Source organism: Phragmites australis, chromosome 13 (assembly GCF_958298935.1).
Source record: "Phragmites australis chromosome 13, lpPhrAust1.1, whole genome shotgun sequence".
NCBI classification, from domain to species: Eukaryota; Viridiplantae; Streptophyta; class Magnoliopsida; order Poales; family Poaceae; genus Phragmites; species Phragmites australis.
The window spans coordinates 30,593,836-30,616,703 of NC_084933.1; the positions used below are offsets into that span (position 1 = coordinate 30,593,836).

General features: G+C 44.4%; 4 protein-coding genes across 4 annotated transcripts; 2 read left to right on the forward strand and 2 right to left on the reverse strand.

Annotated features, from left to right (window-relative positions):
- Window positions 1-387: 387 nt before the first annotated feature.
- On the reverse strand, window positions 388-4,543 carry LOC133888026 (uncharacterized). Its single transcript, XM_062328111.1, has 5 exons — window positions 3,262-4,543; window positions 3,091-3,163; window positions 2,313-2,377; window positions 1,610-1,719; window positions 388-922 (listed from the first exon to the last, which is right to left on the reverse strand). Exons 1-5 carry the CDS (start codon window positions 3,373-3,375, stop codon window positions 652-654), a joined length of 633 nt encoding a protein of 210 aa, XP_062184095.1. The 5' UTR covers window positions 3,376-4,543; the 3' UTR covers window positions 388-651.
- A 671-nt stretch (window positions 4,544-5,214) lies between these two features.
- Window positions 5,215-6,247, reverse strand: LOC133888028 (ethylene-responsive transcription factor 7-like). Its single transcript, XM_062328112.1, has one exon. It carries the CDS (start codon window positions 5,935-5,937, stop codon window positions 5,383-5,385), a length of 555 nt encoding a protein of 184 aa, XP_062184096.1. The 5' UTR covers window positions 5,938-6,247; the 3' UTR covers window positions 5,215-5,382.
- An 887-nt stretch (window positions 6,248-7,134) lies between these two features.
- Window positions 7,135-14,092, forward strand: LOC133887629 (EH domain-containing protein 1-like). Its single transcript, XM_062327579.1, has 16 exons — window positions 7,135-7,539; window positions 7,643-7,722; window positions 7,991-8,059; window positions 10,614-10,671; window positions 10,756-10,805; window positions 10,928-10,967; window positions 11,071-11,132; window positions 11,219-11,332; window positions 11,773-11,875; window positions 11,999-12,048; window positions 12,181-12,309; window positions 12,402-12,653; window positions 12,882-12,961; window positions 13,070-13,196; window positions 13,289-13,432; window positions 13,528-14,092. Exons 1-16 carry the CDS (start codon window positions 7,179-7,181, stop codon window positions 13,711-13,713), a joined length of 1,905 nt encoding a protein of 634 aa, XP_062183563.1. The 5' UTR covers window positions 7,135-7,178; the 3' UTR covers window positions 13,714-14,092.
- Window positions 14,093-16,968: 2,876 nt separating this feature from the next.
- LOC133888975 (uncharacterized) lies at window positions 16,969-18,276 on the forward strand. Its single transcript, XM_062329400.1, has one exon. It carries the CDS (start codon window positions 17,326-17,328, stop codon window positions 17,938-17,940), a length of 615 nt encoding a protein of 204 aa, XP_062185384.1. The 5' UTR covers window positions 16,969-17,325; the 3' UTR covers window positions 17,941-18,276.
- Window positions 18,277-22,868: the final 4,592 nt, after the last annotated feature.

Here is a 22,868-nt window from a genome sequence, read left to right on the forward strand (position 1 = left end):
CAAAAGGCCCATTTGGGTATCCTGGATAACATACTCCACCTTATATATTTCCTTAAAATTAACTTCCTAGGACTCTATTTGACAAAACTCCTAACGTGTATTTTCTTAAAATTAGCAACCTAATCTTATTTGATAAAGCTCCAGCTTATAGCTCCATATCACATCTTGTGTTTATAGACTAAGATAAAATAATTTAAATCTCTATTTTTAGACTAAAATGATCCACCCAAAGACCTTTGGTCAGCTATATGAATTTCTAAAGCTAGGGATAACTAACTCCAAGAATTCTTCTCAAGAATTCTTAAAGCTAAAACTCTATCAAACAAAACATGACTATCTGATGCATAGATCGAGAAGAAAAAAAAAGAAGACAAATCTGATGCAATCTTTCGATCATAACTTGGCTGCACGAGGCTTTCAGTTCTCATAATAACGTGGCATAAAAGAAGTATAATCTGGACGGAACAAATGGTACATCAGTACTAGACAGGTTCCCCGTCTATCATCATTCAACTGAATTTTTCCATGTCACAGCTGCATCCGCATAGTTATCTTAATGCTACAAAATGATCCACCATCGTGCTGACTACCTACCAGTCATATGGTATGTGTACTAAAGCGTATAGGCTATGCGTTCACAACTTCTATTAGTCATGTACAGCCTGCTGCCTGAGCATTGCTGCTAACATTCTCAGACGCCCTGCTACTTGAGGGGGCATCGGTGCTTCGGCCCAATGATCTAGGGGCATCGGGACTCTTGGTCTTGGACGTGAATCTGCTACTTCTGAGCCTATTTTTCAGTTTATTGAAGGGCCGCCAGTGCCATCTATTGCGCGACTTGATTTGACCCATCAGCTTCTGTTGCTCTCTTCGGAAGGCCCTTCGAGCATACCAAGCTCCACCTCGCCACCCTAACGCGTACCTGGCAACTCCACAAGACAACACGTTTAGGTTAATTCAAACAGACAGACAGCATACGCATGATTTGTTACTTGCGTAACATTATCATCAGATGGTAGGAATAACGAAAGAGACCCCAGGATTATACATAAACAAAGTGGATTTGCTGGCCTTACAAGATGCTACGCCGAAATTTAAGCTGCAGTCAGCAGTACATCTGGCAACAGGTTCCAAACACAGAGCGTTTGTGTGCAACAATGATTCATAAGTCATAACTAAGATAAGCTGAAGCATGGCATGTGCAATTTAACATCAGACCAGTGAATTTCAAGTTCGGACTTTTAAGTACAACCTGGAGCAGTCCCAGTGGTGCCATAGCTGGAAATGGTCGGCAGTGTGTACAGAACAAGTTATTATACTTGATGCCGCTCTCTATGGTGGGAAAAAGGTTCAAAACTCAAAACCAACCAAAAGATGGTCTGAGAGTAAATACCTCCTCTAACCTCTTCCCATCCTAAACCAATAACCGCATAGATCAATGAGTCAAGTACCGATTTTGACACATTATGATCAGCATGGACTCCATTCATGTGTCAAGTACAGAACATATCGGTGTAAACAAATTACATTAACTCAAAGGGCAGTACATCCCAACTGGATGATAGTGAAGTAGAACAGTGAAAGTTATATATCAACAGCAAGAGCATACCCAACAACCGTTGTCGTCAGCGCCGTGGCTACACAGGCTGGAGTGCTAGCATTGCTGGAAGTGACAATCTTTTTTATCTCCTCATGTTGAACTTTGTGATTATCCTTCAACTGTCAACAGATCAAAAGATGGTATAAGATAAATATCAGTAAACTAACAAAACTCAAAAATTGCTGGCAGTTGATAAGCCAAAAAGAAAAGAAAAATACAAATGAAAAGGAAAAAAGAAAGCACATGGTCCAACCCTCAAGAAATTAGTAAACAACGTAGTACACGATAAAAACCTAAGCATCATTATATTTTGTTGGGGTCAGGAGTGTATGGCCTGTGGAGTCACCAGCAACATCATAATGCATACAAATTAAAACTATAAATCCAGTGTCACAAAGTCACCATGACTCTTTTGTTAACTAGAAAAGGCAAAAAATTGATAGGGACACAGTGAACAGCAAGAAAATATCTTAGTCTCATTATCAACAAAGCAGCAAGTATGATGCACTGGAATAACAAAATAGTACATATGGACATGTGTATCTCTTATGCCCTGAATTTTACACCTACAATGGAACAGTCCAAACTTGCTGTCAACTTTCGAAATGTAGGTCAAGATGACAATGGCACATAAACACGTGGAAAAAAAATGCAGCGCTGTATTCAAAGAATAATTCGAAAAGTTTAACGGTATTTCTTCTAAATTGCTTACAGATGTTTCAATTGACTCAAGCCTCCTGTCAATCCTTGATTGCTGCATATGACGAAGTGAATAACCTATAATGAGAAATTCATGTTATATATTAGAATATTGTGAAACCTTCTGATAAAGACATTCCAAGAAACTTAAGTAACCATGCAATACATTACAACTCTTAAAAAATGGACATTAGTCGCATTATCTTTTGTTAAATTCTAAATGTGGTGCAATGCTTCAAAAAATAGACACTAATCACGTTATCCTTTGTAAACTCCTAATTTCAGTACATGAAAGAGAAACAACCAGTTGAAGATAAGCGAGTCGACTTCAAATTTAAAATCGATTAACATCGAGTAACCGGAGGGTGGAAAGCAGATCTAAATCTCAATTTAGAATAGTAGTTTCACACAAATTAAACTGGGGATCAAGAAAGAATCCAACACCAGAGATAAAATGTTCTTCCAATTTTCATAAGCCAACTACTAAAAGATTCCAACTCCAACCACACTGCAGTGACTGAGTGACCATTGATCTACAGCCGCTTTGGATCCGATTAAGATGTTCACTAGTACCTATCGAAGTGAAGTGTCATGCTAAACAAAGCTTAAGCAGCATATCAGCTGCACGATTGCAGATTTGCAATACTCGTTCCCTCGACTACAGTAATAGAAGAACCCAGCCTAATCTATCGAATTAAAACCCCTTTTCGCATATCGCCCACCAACAATGAGCAATACTGAACCCTAAATCAACAGTCGAACTGAGAGAGCAGGAACTAGCAGAAGCGTACCGGCCCATGCCGTAAGGATGGAGGCGACGGAGGTGCCGACGGTGAAGACGATGCGGTGGCTCTCGAACACTTGCTGCGGTCATCGGACGACCAGACGCGTCAGTGAATCAATCAATCACAGGAGAGACGGGTGCATTAGGGAGGCACAGAGGGAGGGGGATAGGTCGTCACCTTGGTGGAGAAGAAGGTGTCGCGGACGGCGGCCCAGGAGTTGGACGCCCGCCTTCGGATGTTGGGGAGCGTGAGCAGCGCGCGGCCCGCGCCGCCCAGCCGCCGCACCACCATCTCCTACTCCCCCGATCTCGGCGCTACTCGCCTTTTCGGAGGTGTTTGAGGGTTCTATTTGGGTGGGGTTTCGAGTATTTTCGGTGCCTATTTGGGAAGCGAGCGGCCGAGTCGGCTAAACCGTTTGGCTCCTCTTCCTCCTCTCCTTCCCGCGGCGAACCTGGGCGGGGGCGCGGGGCGTCGGAAACAACATCGATCTGGCGGATACACCGTACTGGACCCGTATTGTTAGTTGCTGGCTTGAAAGAAAAAAGAATTTGTATTCGTTTCGTCCTAACCTATACTTAAATTTTATTTGACAGAAATCTAACTCTAGATCTAGCGGAAAGAACTCTAATAGTAGAGCTGGGCGGAGGGTTAAGGTTGGTCGGGTAGCACGCAAACGATCTGAGGGACGAGCGAACGATCAAGGGGGAGAGGGGAATGAACGAGAGGTATTACTTAGTGATAATGGTACATAATTTCCCTTCAATTCTACATATCAAGTTTTTTATAGTATTATTTTACCTACTATACAAAATTGTATTGCGAAAAGATCAATTCTACGTATTAAATTACTTAAAAAAATAAAACTATCCTATTTGACAAAGCTTTATTTAGATTCAGCGTGAATCTAAAATCTGAAGCTATACTGTTTGACAAAGCTTTATTTAGATCCAATGTCAATCTAAAATCTAAAGTTCTACCAAACACCCTTGTAATCCATATTCGAAGCACTAGCGGAGCAGTATTTTAAAAATGATTAAGCAGTTTCCAAAAAAATCAATAGTAACGCAAAAACTGATCTGCCCTTGATACGAAGGCCAGATAAGGTCCTCACTTTTAAGCTAGTGTATTACCTTTTTATAACTAATATGAAATTATTCCAACATTAACAGACCCGAACACACAGTTTACAAATTTGGAATAACTAGACTTTTAATCAGTTCAGGGGATCAATGCGGAAATCGCCCAAACTCAAGCTGTTAGACTATTTCCGAAGGATTCCGTTATGGACCAAAATTCTTTTACAAATAGATTTTTTTTTTCTATTCAGCGTTTTAACGGTTTTTTAATTCCCAAATTCATTCCTTTAAAGATAGAATTCTCTCTCATTTTTCTTCACAAATAATTTAAAAAATTTATTAAAAATAAAAAAATAAAAAATAGAAATAAAAAAAACAAAAATAAAATTAAATGAATATAATTGAAGATCATCTTACAGACTTACCGTAGGTACACGTTATACCAGCGCCTTGCCCTTGGAAGAAGAGGCTATTGTTCACCAACTATTTGTTGTTAGATACTGTTCATTTGTTTTTCAAATTCAAGCATACACAACGATGTTAGACACTGTTTATTTCTGTTGTTGATTGTTACAATTTGTATTATATGGAAAAACTATTTCTCATAAGATTGTAAAATGTAGAATTTTATAGTATAACTTTGTGATAATCAGCTTTTAGATTAAAATTATTTGTTTTTTTGTTTTTGGAGCTAGAATACATATTCAGAATAAAAAACAGCGCTTAGTCTAGCTAAACTTCCTCTTCGAAACACATGGTCTTTGCAGCAATTTTACCTTAGTAATGTGCCTAATCAATCGGAATCCCAAAAAATGGATTAAACGATGATGGAGCATCAATTCGTCTATGTTGAAACGTTGAATCTTCGGTTCAGGACACAAAACACGCAAGCACGGAGCGAAAAGGGCAAGAAACACATCGCTTCTACCCATCACAACAATCAGTAAAATACCTCAAAATTGTAGCACGATTCATGGCAGGAAGATGGTTGCAGATCCAAAACAAAAAGAGTGGGGAAAAGAACTCTCGAGGATCTGACCTGAAGCTGCACTGCTTAGCACAAATCATCCCATCTATTGGATGGACTATTGCCATTCTTATCGCGTACAGAATAGTAGGTAGTACAAGCTCTCTTGAGCACAGCAAGCATCTGGTCAAGAAAAGAAGACCAAAGTAAAATCGCCTTCTCCTTCTGCTGTTGTTGATCGTGGATCCTATCAATTCAGAACCGCAGCTCCGTGCACGGCTCGTGGTCCCCGTCCAGCGGCGGCGGGAGATTGAGGTCGAACGGCGCGCGCGACCGGACCGTGGAGGCGTCGTCGCCGTCGTCCACGACGGAGGCCGATGAGGCGCAGTCGCTGTGGCAGCCTGCGTCGGGCGCTGCCGGCCGCGGGGGGCGGGGCTTCACCACCCGCCTGCGAGGTACCGCCGCCCCTGATGCTGCCCTCGGCCCCCCGCGGGGCCCACTAGATGACTCGACGGTGGAGCTGGAACAGCACGTAGGGGCGGCCGGCGCCGGCGCGGTGACGAGGCCGCCGGGGTGGGAAGCGAGCGGGAGGCTAGAGAGGGGGAAGTTGGTCCTGGCGAGCGGCCCGCGCAGGTTCCGCGCGGCGACGTCGTACGCGCGCGCCGCGGCCTCGGCGGAGTCGAATGTGCCGAGCCAGACGCGCGCGCGCTTCGCCGGGTCGCGGATCTCCGCCGCGAACCGGCCCCACGGCCGCTTCCGCACGCCCCTGTACCGCGGGGCCGCCACAGCCACGGCCGCCGTGTCGCGCATCGTATCTGTCTCACGGACCGCTCGCTCACCAAAAGCACCTCGACGCGCGGCTGTTTCGAGCTGAAGCGCGCGGGATTCGAGAGGGCGGCGCGGAGGATGAGCTCAAACGCGCGGGATTCGGCTATGAGAAGAGGGCGGTGTGGCCGTGGAGGGAGAGAGGTGGGTGGGGGATAGAAGAAGGCATGGTGTGGTGGGAGGAGACGCGGCGCGGGTGGTAGCTTTGGGCAGCCGCTTCCCACCTTCCCACTCCTCTCGTGCTGCCATTTACTTTTCTTTTTCCGATTTGATTTCCTCTTTGGTCGCCGACTTCACTTTCATCTCCCGCGCTTCGTTGCGGCGCAGCCATATCCAGCGTGAGTACCTCGCGTGAGTGCGCATGTTGGCATGTGGTATACGCGTTTACAAAATTATATTTTTTATAAAAGAGAAGAAAGAAAACGGCCAGAGACAGGTGACCGAGTGGTCACGACTCACAATTCACAATTCACAATTCACAGCAATCAGCAGCCGCCTGCCGTGCGCCGTCCCAGTGGCGGCGAACGGTCCCACCGTTGGGAACCACACCACTCCACCTCCCACCTCACCCGATAGCCGGCCCGATACACGCCAAGTCGCCAACCCAGACGGTGGCCCCCGCACCCAGCACGGGCCCGCAAGTCAGTGCAAGCGCGCAGGACGCGGGGCGCGGGGCCAGAGGAGCGGCGCCGCGTCGTCTTGGTCACGCACTCGCGAGACGCGCTGCCCAAGAGCGCACCGTCTTTTGATGCGACGTGACGCGCAGCGATCACGCGGTGGGAGTGAGGTCGGGATCCGCTTTTGACCGCGCCAGACGCGCCCGCCATGCCCCCGCCGCCCCGCGAGACCGGGTCGGCCGATCGACCGCCCAGCCGCGTGACGGCGGCGCGCGGGTGTGTGTGATGGATGGATGGGCCTCTTCTTTTGGGCCTAATCCTCCGAATTCTTTTGCGCTAGCTTACGCCCGGCCTTTCCAAAATCATCGGCCAACTTCGGGAGCCCAGGATGTGATGCAAACTCCAAACTTGCCAAGTCGCCATCGGAAAATAATGGTATGAGAATGGGTCTCATGGTTTGCGGTCTGGATCTGATTCTGATTTATATCCTGACATATGTTAATTTATTTGTTTTTATACATGATTTTCACTAATTTGATTATAGATTTTATAGTAATTTGTATTACACATCACGCTATAAATTAGATCTGAAGTCTGAACCGTAAATAAATGACACATTCTCGTACCATTATTTTCCGTCGCCACCTGCCAACGGACGGCACGGCGCGGTCGATGAGCGACGCCGCGTTTGCCGCGGCGAGCCCCGTTAACCCGCGGGAAGACACTCCCCGCGCGCGCCAGCCAGCCGTGGCATTCTCCACGCAGAAGTTGCCTGCCTATCCATCTCTCCGGTCCTCCTCCCTCTCCTCGTCTCTTCTCTCCTCTCCGGACCCGGGCAGAGCGGGAAGGGGGGAGACTGGGGGAAGGCGAACGAGTCGGGGAGAGATGGGATCGGACGCGTCGCCCAAGAAATGGAGCCTCAAGGAGCAGCGCAACACCTACCTCCAGTGGTTCTCCCTCGCCGACGACGGTTTGATCCATGATTCGTCACAACCCCTGTCGAATTCTCTCATTCGATCTTGCCGACAAATGTTGTTTAATTTGATTGTACTGGTGTGGTTGCGCGATCGAAGACGGGGACGGGCGCCTGACGGGCAAAGATGCCCTCAAGTTCTTCGCCATGTCGAATCTCTCCAAACCCGAGCTGAAGCAGGTGAATTGGTGTATTCAGGCTCCTCCAGACTCAATGCAAATGATAGAAACGATCAGCAATCCTGCATGCATTGTAATAGATTTCTTGTGATACGAAACGATCCATTATGCTCAGAAACGTGTAATGCGTTTCATTTTATTGGGGTGTTTTCATACGTAGCACGTACACCCTCCAACTCTTTCTCCTCAATCGTCAGCTTTCCAGCAATCAAGCATTTCCTGATTTGTTTTTTTACCTCTGTTACTAAAACGTTCTTTTGGATCTTTAGGTTTGGGCAATTGCTGATTCCAAACGCCAGGGATATCTTGGATTCTACGAGTTTATGACTTCTATGCAGGTTTGCATACATTGATACTGGGCCTGCTTATATATGATTTCTGCGTATGTGGACCTTTTCTTCTACGGCATTTTATGAAAAGATTTTGCCAATCGCATTGATCCTCGACGGGATCGTGATCTTTATATAGCAATAATCAATACAACGGATCCATGATCCGGAATAGCAGGATTGAGCCTGCATGACCGGCAACAGCCTAACCAATTAGACGCGGTCGCCACACACGTGATGACGCAGTCACCACTAACGATTATGTGCCCGCGCACACTGCTAACACTTGTACACAAACACATACAATTTCTAACAGTCCTCCTCAATCACAACGTGGACTACTCAGGTTGAGATTGCAGCAATTTGAAGTGAATGGAGCCCTTAACAGCGGTTTGGTGAAGACATCAGCAAGTTAATCTTTTGATGAAATGAACCTCACCTCCATTGCCTTCCGCGCAACTTGTTCACGAACAAAATAGAAGTCAACTTCAATATGCTTTGTTTTGGCATGAAACATCGGGTTCGCCGTCAAATAGGTTGCACCAAGATTGTCACACCAAAGCAAAGGAGACATGTGCTGAAACACACTGAGTTCTTTTAACAATGACCGAATCCAGATTAATTCAGTCGTAACATTGGTTATAGCTTTGTACTCGACCTCTGTGCTTGATCTGGAGACTGTTGCTTGCTTTCGTGAGCTCTATGACACAACATTTGTGCCCAAGAACGCAGCATACCCACCGGTTGATCGCTGATCCTCAGCACTTCCAGTCCAATCAGCGTCTGAAAATACGCTCAGTTTGGTTGTTGGTGATCTCTGAATTTTCAGGCCTTGGTCAATTGTTCACTTTATGTACCGCAAGATTCTTTTAACAGCAGCCAAATGAACATCAGTAGGGTTCTGAATGAATTGACATACCCGATTAACTGCAAATGAAAGATCTGGTTGAGTCATGATCAAATATTGTAAACCTCCAACAATGCTTCTATACTTAAAATGTTCTTCTTCATTCAGACGTGTGCCTTGATCTCTAGACATCTTCTCACCATGTTTGCTCTCTTCAGCAAGTCAAAAGCATACCTTCTCTGAGACAACAGAATGTCATTCTTCTCCTGTTTGACATCCACTCCCAAAAAATATTCAAGTGGACCAAGATCCTTCACTGCGAAGTTTGTCATCAGTTGCTTGATCATCTAGCACTGGGTGAGGAGCTCACTATGATTATGTCATCTACATAATCAACATATATATAGTGACACCCCCTCGGCAGAAAACAAACAACGAAGTGTCAACCTTTGAAGAAGTGAATCCCAGTTCCTGTAATTTACTGGTCAAATGAAAATACCATGCTCCTGGAGCCTACTTCAGCCCATAAAGTGCTTTCTTGAGACGATATATGTAGTTTGATGGCTTGCTTGGATCTTCATAACCCGGAGGTTGTTTCATGTACACCTCCTCCTGAAGAATACCATGCAAGAAAGCATTTTGTATGTCAATTTGTCTCATACTCCACTTCTGTGAGACTGCAAGTGACAATATAATTTGAACTATTGATGGTTTGACAACGGGATTATAGGTGTCAAGACCATATCTTTGTTTAAATCCCTTTGCCACCAATCTTGCTTTGTAGCTGTCCATCGAACTGTCACCCTTTATCTTGATTTTATACACTCAGCGATTGTCAATCAAGTTGATCCCCTTCTTTGGTGGCACTAGATCCCAAGTTTCATTTTTGAGCAATGCTGAATATTCAGAGTCCATGGTTTGATGCCACTCTGAATCCTCCAACGCTTGCTGCAGGTTGTGAGGTTCTGAAATAGCAGAAGAATATGTTGTCGGATTGACGCCAGTGACAACACCTGCAAACCAGCGATAATTATCTGAGTATCTAACTATCCCATCTGTAAACTCTCTAGGTTGGACAATGTTGTCACGAAGTCTGGTTCTCATTGGGTGCTGCCTTTCTCTTTCTGATGATGAAGTTGTTCCATCTTCAGCCGACTCATTCATACCAAGGTTCAAGTCAGCCTAAACTAAATCACCATTGATAGTTCTGTCAGCTGATGGCCCTGTAGGAGACACACTAGCACTTAAAGGATCAGTGCCAGCTTCTAGGTTAGTTTGTCCATTATTCATGTGTGGACTAGCAACTGCTAGTTCATCAGAGGAATTATTAGCTGGATCAGTGAAAATAAATGATTGTTCTGAATATTTGGTGGTTTTGGCTAGCATAGGTAGAACTATTGACTGGTGTTGATGATTAGGCAGTTTAGTATTTGTAGTGGGTTGGTTGGCGAAAGGGAAAATATTTTCATCGAAAACAACATCACAAGATATGTAAACTCATCATGTGGACTGATCAAAACATTTGTAGCCCTTATGAAAAGAACTGTAGCCCAAGAAAATGCATTGCCTTATTCTGAAATTCAGCTTCCTAGAGTTATATGGCCACGCGAGTGATGACGCAGTCACCACTAACGATTACATGCCCACGCACACGGCTAACACTTGTACACAAACACATACAATTTCTAACATTTTAAAACGGATGGAAATGTGCAGCTGGTTTCTCTCGCACAAGCAGGGAATGAGATCAGTCAAGAAACCATTGCAAATGCAGGTAAAGCAGATTCAAACTAGAATTAACTACTAATGGAATTATATGAAAAAATAAATTATGGCTAACAGTTTTCTTTTGTTTCAGATTTAGAGAGGTTACAGCCCCCTACAATGGAAGGTCTGGATAAAAAACTAGTATGTCTACGTTAATATTTTAGTTTCATTTGGATCCAAAATTACTGCAGTATGCAGCAATTGCATACAGCCTTATTTATTCGTCTTCATCTCTCTTTTTGCTCTCTTTAAAATCTCGGAAGAAAAAGAACTCTGCAAGCAAGGGCGACTCCACTATTGTTGGTACGTTTTGTTTACTTTAGTACCAAATGGAAGGGCTAATTCTTTTGTCCGTTTAGTCTGTAGATTGTTTCTGACTGGTCTCACGGTCCCACCAATTATTCAGCATGTCACCCATCAGAATCACCCATATCTGCTAGCTGGTTTAACTCCAAGTCAGGAAAGAAGGTACATCGTTAGCTAGATGCATACTAATGATATGAAAGTATTATTGGTCAAAAAAATTCATTATGCTAAATACATTATTTATGCAGATCCCTTTAAAATCAGTCACTTCTATCATCGACGGGCTAAAGAAATCATACATTGAGAAGTTGAGGCCCTTAGAAAAGACTTATCAATTCCACGACTTTGTTTCTCCTTTGCTGGTAAGTATCACCCATTTACTTTTTCTCCGGTACTAATTTTTAGCCAAGCTATACCTGTCTTAATTTCTTGTGTCGTCTTTAGACTTTAAACTAAAGATAAATATCTGTCCAAATTCAAAGATCCCAAATTAAAGATACATATAACTATGTAAGGTTAGGTAAACAAAAGAGTGACAGAAATGAAACCAGATAGTACTCCAACTATCACTTGGTATCTGTGATCTCAAGGAGGCATTCCTTCTGCACAACTATGTATTTGTATCATTGTATTAAAACAATAAATCGCAAATGATGCTTGCATTGTCCATTTCTACGTACCTAGTAAGAGAGTTGTATTCGTAAAGTAACACAATGATATTTGTTCAACTTCTCCCAATTAACATGCTTGAATTCAGTATAGAGATTACTACATCACATTTTTCAAGATATCTTATGTGTAGACTAGCAGCGATTTTGATGCGAAGCCAATGGTCATGCTGTTGGGTCAATACTCCACGGGAAAAACCACATTCATAAAGCATTTACTGAAGACAAGTTATCCAGGTAAGCAGGATGGAATGTTGTTCCCCTTTTCAACTTTATTTTTGAGAATTTGTTGTTCATTTTCTTTGCTGCCCATCATTTCTTGAATGTCTTTGAACAATATCTGCAATGTTCCTTCTGCAGGTGCTCATATTGGACCAGAACCTACAACAGACAGATTTGTTGTCATTACTGTAAATTCTTTCTAACAAATGTCAATGTCTCTGCGTTAACTTTTGTTAGTTATAATTAACATATTTTGATTCGGTACATATGTTCTTCACTACATCGTACCATTCTGGTGATACATCTTTCCACCACTGTAGTCTGGACCGGATGAAAGATGCATTCCTGGAAACACAATTGCCGTCCAAGCTGACATGCCATACAGTGGCTTGTCATCTTTCGGAACCGCATTTTTGTCGAAATTTGAGTGTTCTCAGATGCCGCACCCAGTATAATCTTTCTCCTGAACTAAGTATTTCATTCCACTTTCTTTTGTTTTCCTGTGGAAGAAACTGAACATTTCATTTTCTTTATTGTCAAGTTACTAGAGCATGTAACCTTCGTGGATACTCCTGGAGTTTTATCAGGGGAAAAGCAGCGAACTCAGCGCAGCTATGATTTCACTGGAGTTACATCATGGTTTGCAGCCAAGTGTGACCTTATTCTTCTCCTGTTTGATCCGCATAAGCTTGACATCAGCGATGAGTTCAAGCGTGTGATTGGGTCTCTCCGAGGGCATGATGACAAAATACGCATAGTTCTCAACAAAGCCGACCAAGTTGATGCACAACAGGTGAATATTACTTCTTATCGCCGTGCCTTTTCTCTATCCCTCGATATGTCAGCATATTCCATTTTTTGCTCCTATATATATTCTTGAAATATACAACAACATACAACATATTTTCTTTTTAAAACTTCATATCCCAACGGGGAAAAGTAGCAAAGTTATTTCAAATCCTTTGGCTGCACGGTTACCCTGCTAAGCAAATGATAGTTTTCTCTTGGAAAAAAAAAACAGCTGATGAGAGTGTATGGAGCACTATTATGGTCGCTCGGGAAAGTCCTGAACACACCAGAAGTTATGCGTGTCTACATAGGGTATGGGCCATCCTCACTAGGAGATCTTACATATGGCAATTTATCGATCAGGTATTACTAAGACTGTATTGTTGTAACTGAAAATACTAAACAAATGAACTCTTCTAGTTCATTCAACGACAAGCCGATCAAGGAGACAGCAGCTGGCCCACTGGGAATGGAGCTGTTCCAGAAAGAACAAGATGACTTGCTCTCTGACCTGAACGACATCCCTAAGAAGGCTTGTGACCGTCGGGTGAGACACATCACCATATTCAGCAAATGTTTTGCATTTTCAATAAGTTCACTTATGCTAAACCGTATAATAATCATTATCGGTATTTTTAGATCAATGAATTTGTGAAGCGTGCGAGGTCTGCCAAAGTTCACGCGCATATAATCAACCATCTGAAGAAAGAGATGCCGGCACTGATGGGCAAAGCCAAGGCTCAGCAGAAGCTGCTCGATAGTCTCGACGAACAATTTGCCAAGGTTACTATGCATCGCTCATTGCTAGTAACACTTATTTAGTCACCTGTACTGCCTCTGAAGCTGAATGGCTGTTTCTTTTTTGGCGTACCATACAGGTTCAGAAGGAACTGCACTTGCCATCTGGGGATTTTCCCAGCGTGGAGGAGTACAGGGAGATTCTAAGCGCTTACAACTTCGACAAGTTCGAGAAGCTGAGGCCTAAGATGGTGCAAGGCGTCGATGACATGCTGGCCTACGACATTCCAGAACTCCTGAAGAAGTTCAGGAACCCTTACGACTGAACGATGGATCCTCCCAGGTGGCAACACTGCAATGGCTCGACTTGGCGACAGTTCCAGCAACGTGCTCCGATGCGGAGATGATTGAGCAGGGAAGGTTGCACGTTGTGAATCCATCTCTCTCTGGATGTTTCAAACGATAAAATCCACAGCTCGTGTAACCAGAAGGCACTATCAGCTATCTTTCTTGTTCTCTTTCTCTCACTCATCCGAAAAAAGCAATGTTGGATTGATCGGACTTGGGCCTCCAAGTCATACTCCATCTGCTTTTGGGCTCAGCCCAGCGACACGGCACAATCAATAGACAGAGGTAAAAAAGAATATTAAATTAGTCAAATCATGTGCTTAATGACTATCCCCCTTGGCCCCTTCTTCACTTCACCTCCGGAAATATCTCCCTCGAACCTTGCTCCTCTCTCGCTAGCATCTCTCCCGCCGACTTCCAACGGAACTCATTCCTACATAGCTCGCATTGTCGCTCTGTTCTCGTACTAAATTCGGTATTCACCGCGCATCCTATAACTACTTTGTGTTTTCTTAATCATTTTTTTGGCTTTAGATTATGAGAATCTAGTACGGTCTATAGAATATATAAAAGCTTCTTTCTATCCGAAAATAGATGGTGAGATTTTATAGTATAAATTAGCTTGTGTGGTGTGAAAATTAGCTTTTATATTATGACTATTTTTTTAAGACTAGAATTTATAATTAAAATAAAAACAAGTATGACCTAAGGATATATCCTATAAAAGAGTGTATTGATATCCTCAAACTCTTTTCCTCTTCGGAGGTAAGAATTCTTACATGCTTATTAGATGTAACCTAATAACAGTTTATAGTTATATGCTATAGAGTTGCTTTAACCTATTATCTTTTAAAATACATATCGGTAAACTTGTTCAGCCTTAGTGCCGCGATAAAACCAACCATAATTAACTCAAAGTGACTACAAATGAGTTTTTGGATTGTAGGATAAACATGCACTTTTAATTTTAATTTAACTTTTAAATAAGCCATCAACAGAAACTGATAAATCAAAAACATAATATAGGGATAATTCAACGTAGACATGCAAGTAATATAACTATGTATGTAATAATCAAATGCAATCGCTAATATGAACATCAGAGAACTATCCAATGTATTAAACATGACTAAATAGAGACTTATCATAGCGCATGTAACGATCGACAGTGTGAGTGGCGACGTAGAAGACGATGACGACTAAGGAGCAAAACACCGGCGCTTGATGGCCAAAAGGAAGCATATCACAAGCAATCGCGTATAGCGCTTCCTAAAAAACAAGCGCAAGATAACACTAAGGGGTTGTGGTTTTTTTTTCTACCAATAGGGGCTGGGGAAGAAAAAAAATTCAGGGTAGGAAAGCAGCAATAAATGCTACTAATTATAGGGATTTTGACAAAGCGAGTTTATTCATCACTAAAGCCAAAGTCAGTAGAAGTACTATTATAAAATAAATTCAGACATTGTCCTCTGCTCTACCAACTGAGCTATCCATTCTTTCTTCCATCCATCATAACAAGAAATCAACTTGTATCAATGCTCAGAGGGGATGTTAGAGGGAGGATGGATAGCCCCCGAATATTGGGTAGCTGTTGTTAAACCAGGTCGAAAGCAATACTCTAACCATTGAGTTAAGTAGGCAATTTATCACATAAAAGAACATGTCAACAAATAATTCAAATTACCTTGACGTTTTCAAAATAGGTCCAAATCAAATAGCAATACCGAATCGACGGCCTATATATAGAAAAAAAGGAGAAATTTTTTGGATTTAAAGCCATAGAATGGAAGAGATAATTAAATTTATTATGCGAAATAGAAAATAATCAGTTACGAAATACAATATTTCTTCTTTATTCTTCTAATTGATTGCAATTAAATTTGGCCCAATCTTTTTTTCTCATGATTTCTATTTTCTCTTTCTCTTTCTTTTTGTTGTTTCCAATATATATCTTCTCACCATCCCCATATTGTATTAGACAAATATATGCATTTCGCTTATTCGCTCTCTCACGCTACAGGATTCTAAGGACAATGGTTTTTGGAGACCTGCTCACCCGATCGCTAACGCAACGGGGCGGAGTTTACTACTTATGGCGGCACAACAAAGAGAAATAGTCAAAACTCTAATTGCATATATTTGTGGCAGCGATCGACATATATAGAGAGAAAATGTGTGGTTGAGACGTGCCACGTCGAATTCTTATCCGACATGATTTTTATATATATTTGTTTATCCACGTATCAAAAGAATAAAATTGTAAAAAGATATCGCACCTACGTAAACTACTAAACCCGATTTTGATGAACCATTCACATAGGTGTTGTGTGCTCACACCTTTCGCACCGCACCACCCATTTCCTCTCGTCAACACATGCACATGCGTATTCTTCTAGTCCTCTCGTCAACATATACTAAGTGGATGGACGATACAACTTATTTTAAATTGGTCTTCCCCTACTACATTAGCAAGATGTGACTAAAATATACATCCATACCTATATTTAGTGGACCTTTAAAATTTATTTAGAATTTTTCTTAAATATAACTGACTAGATCCATATATCTAGCGCTGAGAGGATGTGCAGAGCAGAGCATGAGTTCTTAGAGGCATCGGGTGATATGTATGAGGAGGCCAGGGCGGAGAAGAGGAGGTCACCCTCCATGAGCTCATCACCTGTAAGGGGGTGCGAGGAGAGAGGCAACTGCAGTTGGGAGGCGGGGAGGTGCGAGGAATTGAGTTGACGATGCGAGAGGTGGAGGTGGTGGCGGCTAGGTGGGAGAGACGACATCGGCGGTGTGTAAGTAGGTGGAGGAACTGGTGCCGTATGAAGTGGAGGCGGGTGTTGTTGGAGGAGGTGATGTGGAGACGATGCTAAAAGCTAGGTCAACAGGGATCGGAGGTGATGCACGCGAGGAAGAGGAGACGGATCAAACATTCGGGCGAGAGACGGATCCACCAAGGGTTAGGTTTAGGAGAGAAGAACGAGTAGGCGGTGCGGACCTTTGGTGATCACAGGACTGAACATGTGTAACCAGGAGGTCCGTGCGTACGGTATACAACAGCCGCGCCGCTGTCTGTTGTGACCTGATGGAGGAGGACCGTCTACGTTTACGTGGTCAGAACAAAGGCTTCCGTCGCTGACCGTACAAGCCGACACGACACACACGCACTGACCCACGTACCCCAGTTGGACCGGAAAAGGTTGAGAGATACCCATCAGATTCTTCATCTCAGCCACCAAACCCGACTCCACACCAGTACACCACACCGCAACGCCTCCCATCTCTTCCCCCCTCGCTTCTCATCTTCCTTGTTGCTAAGCCCCGACAAGGCAAGAGCCCCAAGAGAGTAGAGAGGAGAGGGAGCTAGGCAACACGAGCTGCGCGGCCGCCATCCGGCAGCTACTCCAAACAGCAACGTCTTAGCCGACGAGAGCCCTCTCCACCTACCCACCAACCCCTCCTCCTGTCTCCTCCCCTTGGCTTTTCGTCGAGGAGTTGGTGGGCACCTGACTCTGCTAAGGCGGGCGGGCAGGGAAGTAAGTAAGCGCGAGTGAGGGAGTGAGCCGGCGGCGGCCGTGGGAGAGATGAAGAAGCTGTACCAGGGGAAGGGCCGGCGGGTGCACCCGGCGCCGGCGGACGCTGCGGCCGGTGTGGTGCTGCCTGCTGCCGTGCTGGCCCTGGCGTCGGCGCTGACGGCGGAGGAGCAGGAGGTGCTGGCCTACCTGCTATCCTGCGGCGGCGCGGCCGGGGGCCGGCGCCGCCGTTGCGGGCCCCACCCACCGGAGATGGGCTGCGGGTGCTTCGGCTGCTACAAGAGCTTCTGGGCGCGCTGGGACGCGTCCCCCAACCGCCACCTCATCCACCGTATCATCGACGCCGTCGAGGAGGGTGGTGGCGGAGGCCCCCCGCGCCGCCCTTCCCGCCGCCGGCGCCGCGGCCGGCGCAACAGCGACGCCTTCGAGGATGCCGCGGATGCCGGGGAGCCGGACATCAGCGTGGAGCACCACCCAAGCTGCGACGGCGGGAGAGACGGCGACGACGAGGGGAAGGATGGGTGCAGCAGCATGGACGGCGACGAGGACGACGAGTCGATGGCCGACGAGAGCGATTGCAGCGACAGCAACGGCAACACCGAGAAGAGCACGGTGGGGAGGCTAGTCCGCTTCATCGGGGAGAAGGTGTGGGGCGCCTGGAATTGATCCAGCTGAGCTGTCTGAGCAGCCTGAGTAGGTGCTGCAGCTCACTTGTTCTTGTAGATTAGGGAAAGGAAGGAGACCACCAAGAAGGTCTTGTCAAGGTCAGTACCAATAGTAGCTGTTTTGATCAAGAGCACCTCTGCTCTGCTCTATGCCGTTTTCCTCTTCTTTCTTTTGGTTAATTTCTTGCACTCTGGTGAGCACCGTGAGGCTTGCAGGGCGAAATTAGCATTATCTGATCCAAATTCGGTCCTCCCCTTCATCCTCCTTTGTACCATATTTTTGCTCCTTTGGTTCTACAATGAACCGCTTGCAAGAGAACAAGATCCTTTCCCTTTCTGCTTGGTGTCAACTGTTTGGTATTGACTTTTGGCAGCTGATCCTGTTGTTCTGTACTCATGAATCATGTGTGTAGATTGATTCCTCCTATCATGAGGAAGAAGATGCTTGTTTAGCTTTGCATAAAGCTTGGTATGTCTGCAATTGGTGGTGGTATCAAATTATGCCTGCCCCGTTGTCCATTTCTCCTCTACAAAGGAAAGTGATGTATCTGTGCAAAGCTCTGGGGTTTTTTTCCAAGTTCGTTAAGCGTGTTGCCTGAACTAGTGAGGTTCATCTCCCTGAATAATGGAATCATTAGCATCTTTGATTTAGTCAGCTTGTGCAGTTCTCTTCGCCTCCACCAACAAACAAACAATCTGCTTTTAAAACGTGACAATTCATGGAGGTAAAAGAACAGCCAATTTGATCAAGATTTCTTAGTGGTGAGGGAGAACAGCAATTTTCATGCTGAGTTTCTTGATCTCAAAAAGAAGTTTTTCCTTGTCATTTTTTTCACCTTCCCTTTTGAATAGTGCATTTTGTATCAATCAGTTATTCTATTGGACGCTGCAAAAGGGACCATTGGAGCTTTCCTCTTGAACTGCATTGGTACTCCTGTTGAAAGTAAAGTGAAAGAACTGCCATGCTTCCAAAGTGAAAGTTAGCCATGAGCCGTGAGCGAGCTAGTTAGTTTTCACTCTACTTGGCAAGGACGTGTAGTCCACAAACTTGCTCCATCCTTTTGTCAATTCAGTGCAAAGTTTATGCAACTTTAATACGGGATTTTGCTCTCTATAGCCTTTCCCCACTCCCACTGGTGCAGGAGCGAGTAAATTGCATAGCACTGTAGTACGTAACCAGCTGCATTTCCATTGGCCAAATTTGATGTCATTGTTCAACACTCCAGGAGGAGCAAAGTCGCTGCAGTTGTTAGGCTTGGAAAGCGAAGCTTGATAGCTGAAGGACAAGGAGCAGGCTACTTGATGACACACAATTTGAATCGATGGGCACATAGCTCTGCATTTGCCTCTGCCTTCTCTGTGTACCACGCTGCTACACTCCACGGCAGGGAAAGGACGACCAGTACTACCTAGCACTGCAAAGGCAATAAAGAACGCAGCGCCGCACTTGATGACATTTCTTTCGATTTGGCGGCAGCGCTGCTGCAAAAGCAAAAGAATGAGGTGCCGCTCGCTTTATGACGCATGCAATGCAGTGCAGATCGATCGGGGCATCAGGGGTACCCCGGCATCCTCCATTATTGCACATTTTGCAGCTCCGGTTGATGTGCTCTCGGCCCAATTTGCTTCGATTAGATGTGATCTGATTCGATTTCCAGGATATTTATGCACACACTTACCTGTGATGTTAATGTCCATCATCAATTCGGAGGGCAGTACGTTCGCGAGGGTGTGGGCCCTCCCGGGGAGTAATTCGATCAGGCGTTATCGCTGTGCCGTGGGCCCCGATGGCGGTCCGCCCACTGGAGCGCTTCCCCATGCCCAGTCAGCAGCTGCAGCGGACACAGTGAAAAAGACGGTATACACTATTGGACTTTTAAACGGATTTTAACATATATATTGTGGTCTTTTCTAATCAATTTAATGTGAAAATTTTGTTTGACTGTTGTAGGTGATGGGGAATATTTGGTGCAGAATTAATTTAAAATATTAATATGAAAATGTGAATACTACTGTGCTGGAATCCATTAGAGGAATGGAAAAAGTCCATTTTACTCTCCTGAACTATGCTGTTGATCCGGATAACGCTGAACTTTGAAACCGTTCATTTAATCTCTAAAGTTTCAATACCGTATCACTTAGCCTCTTAGCTGGTTTCAATAACAGTTTTAGTGATATAAAAATGGTTTTTGATGATGTGGCTGTCACACCACCTGGGTTTTGCCACGTGACTACCATATCATCTCTCTCGAGAGCCGTCATTTTCCACCCGAGCTCCACTGCCGCTTTTGTAAAATCCACTACGACTGAGCCCTCTCCGCTGTAGCCGAGCCTAGGGAAGCTCAAAGGAGCTTCTCCTCTACATCCTCCCTCGATTCCCCAGCCGAGCCCATCGCTCACCGGTCGGAATCGACCTCGCCTCGTTGTCTTCCCTACCTCCGACTGCCGCCTTAGCGCCTGACCGATATCATGCCACACTACCACCCCTCCAAGCTAACGAGCACCATGGTGAGCTTCCCCTTCACCTATAGATCCTCGCGCGTGCCCTCATTTGGCCTTGGCCTGTCGCTGGCGCGATGCTCATCTTGCTCCCAAGTGTGGCCACATCGCCCTCACCGTTGGTCATGCTCCAACCAAGCCGGTCGACCGAGGGCCCCCCTAGCCGAGTCCGTATCATCGAGATGGAGCTTTTGGCGCAGTCGGTTGGCCGAGCAGTCGTCAAAATCATCGCTGGCGAGGTCTGGCCGTCGTGTGCCTGCATGTGAGTGGCCTGGCGCGGAGAGCTAAGTCGGTGCGTATGTGAGTGGTTCACGTCACTACATCGGTGCCACCTCGTTCTACGCTGCTGATGTTGTCGCTACTCGGCGCATAGCCACTGTCCCAGCTCTGGTCCGCACGCGCCGTGCTCAGCCACCCTAATCTTGCTCCTGTCGTCGGCAAGCTTAACCCATCCCCCTCTAATGCCATCTTCGCCCCCTCTCTGTCGGCTCCCTCCCTTCCCCTTCACCGACGCCGTACTCTCACTCTCTCTGTCCTCTCTATCGTGCGCGTGCGAGGAGGCCTTGCCAGACCTGGCCGGAGTCCTCCCCACCCCGGCTCCTCCTCCCCGAGCGGCCTCGATCCCTCCAGCCTCCTTCTCACATCCCCGGCGCCCTCTACTCTCCCTTTGGCCATCTCTTCCTCCGCTCCATCTCTCTGTTCCCCCCTCTCTCTCTGAGCCTCACGCACATGCGAAAGAGAGAGTTGACGTGGTAGCCACGTGGTAAAAACTAGTGGTGTGATAGCCATGTCATCAAAAGCCGCTTCCATGTCATTAAAACCGCTATTAGAATCAGCTCAAGGGGTTAAGTGATCCGGTATTGAAACTTCAGGGGGTTAAATGGACGGTTTGAAAGTTCAGGGGGTTATCCGGACCAACGACATAATTTGGGGGAGAAAAATGGACTTTTTCCTAGAAGAATTGATTGAGATATGTTGTACTTGAATTTATATGTACGTACATGTTTTAGCCTGGGTACAATACATGGTAGAATAGCTGAATTTTCTTTGCAAGATCAGCTCTGCATGCTGCCCACAAGATCGTATTGGAATTAATATCGTATATAATATGATTATGACACATGACTCACACATATGTGCTAGGGCCTAGTATATTGTAGACTCGTATAACTGATATGTCTGATCGTGGTTGGTGATATGGTTTAAAAGTCTACCGGTTTATTCAAAAACAGGTGTAGCACCTGAAAGTAGAGTCTATAAATAGGTCTCTACCCTCTAGCCTCATTATGCATTGTGAGAGGCACCATAGATAAAGTAGAAAAATATAGGGTAGACCGTATAGCCCACAAATGCTAACATTAGTATCAGAGCTGACTACAAGAATAGGAAGAAGCATAATGATCAAAAGAAGTAGATTTATCAGTCGGATTATAATGAAGGCAATCCTTTGGCTGGAGGTATGCATTATATTTTTGTATGCACTGGATTTTTATTTAATACTACTTTTCTAAATAGTTGGGTAGTTGATTCTGGTTCTACATCTCATATTGCTAGAGATCATAAGTGTTTTACTTCCAAACAAACAATTCTAAGGGAAAATAGATAAATCTACTTAGACACTAATGATAAAGTTGATATACTTGGAATTAAAAATTATGTCCTTAAACTCTTTGGTGGAGGAAAATTATTGTTAAAAGATGCACTATACTCGTCTAGCATGAGAAGGAATTTAATCTCTATTTCTCAATTGGAATCTATTGGTTACGATGTACTGTTTAGAAAAGTAAGAGTCAAAATATTGTTGAATGGGATAGTAGTGCATACTGCAATTTGTCACGATGATCTTTATTTTCTTGATGATCTATTAGATGGTGAAAATATCGATTGTTTAGTTAGCGAAGATAATTCCATAGGGAGGAACATAGGTAGTAGAAACACATGTTCGGAATCATATTTATGGCATTTACGACTTAATCACATGTCTAAAAACAGAATTAGGAGGCTTATTAATTCTGAAATTCTATACTTTAAGTGGAAGGATTATGGTACTTATAAAGCATGTATAAGGGTAAAATGACATGTGCGGCTTTTCCCAAGGCGGAAAGATCTAATGAGCCTCTTACTATTATTCATTCTGATATTTGTGGTGAAATATCTATTATTACTAAAGGTCAAAAGGTTTATTTTATTACATTCATTGATGATTATTCTAGACATGGTTATGTGTATCTTCTTAAACACAAGTCGGAAGGTTTTGATGTGTTTAAGACATTTAAGATTGAAGTGGAAAATTAGTTAAATAAAAGAATTAAAGTTTTAAGAAATGATCGTGGAGGAGAACACACTTTAGAAAATTTTAATGATTTTTGCAAAGAGCATGAAATTATTCATCATTATACTATGTCATATACTCCACAACAAAACGATGTA

Bases quoted from the DNA above. Each gene is read 5' to 3' on its own strand.
- LOC133888026 (XM_062328111.1), bottom strand. From the start codon at position 3,375: ATGGTGGTGCGGCGGCTGGGCGGCGCGGGCCGCGCGCTGCTCACGCTC. The intron at 2,378-3,090 runs GTACGCTTCTGC...TTCTCATTATAG, and splicing joins CATCCTTACGGCATGGGCCG to GTTATTCACTTCGTCATATG. The intron at 1,720-2,312 runs GTAAGCAATTTA...ATCTGTTGACAG, and splicing joins TTGAGTCAATTGAAACATCT to TTGAAGGATAATCACAAAGT.
- LOC133888028 (XM_062328112.1), bottom strand. From the start codon at position 5,937: ATGCGCGACACGGCGGCCGTGGCTGTGGCGGCCCCGCGGTACAGGGGC.
- LOC133887629 (XM_062327579.1), top strand. From the start codon at position 7,179: ATGACACATTCTCGTACCATTATTTTCCGTCGCCACCTGCCAACGGAC. The intron at 10,806-10,927 runs GTATGTCTACGT...AAATCTCGGAAG, and splicing joins AAGGTCTGGATAAAAAACTA to AAAAAGAACTCTGCAAGCAA. The intron at 10,968-11,070 runs GTACGTTTTGTT...CCAATTATTCAG, and splicing joins GGGCGACTCCACTATTGTTG to CATGTCACCCATCAGAATCA.
- LOC133888975 (XM_062329400.1), top strand. From the start codon at position 17,326: ATGAAGAAGCTGTACCAGGGGAAGGGCCGGCGGGTGCACCCGGCGCCG.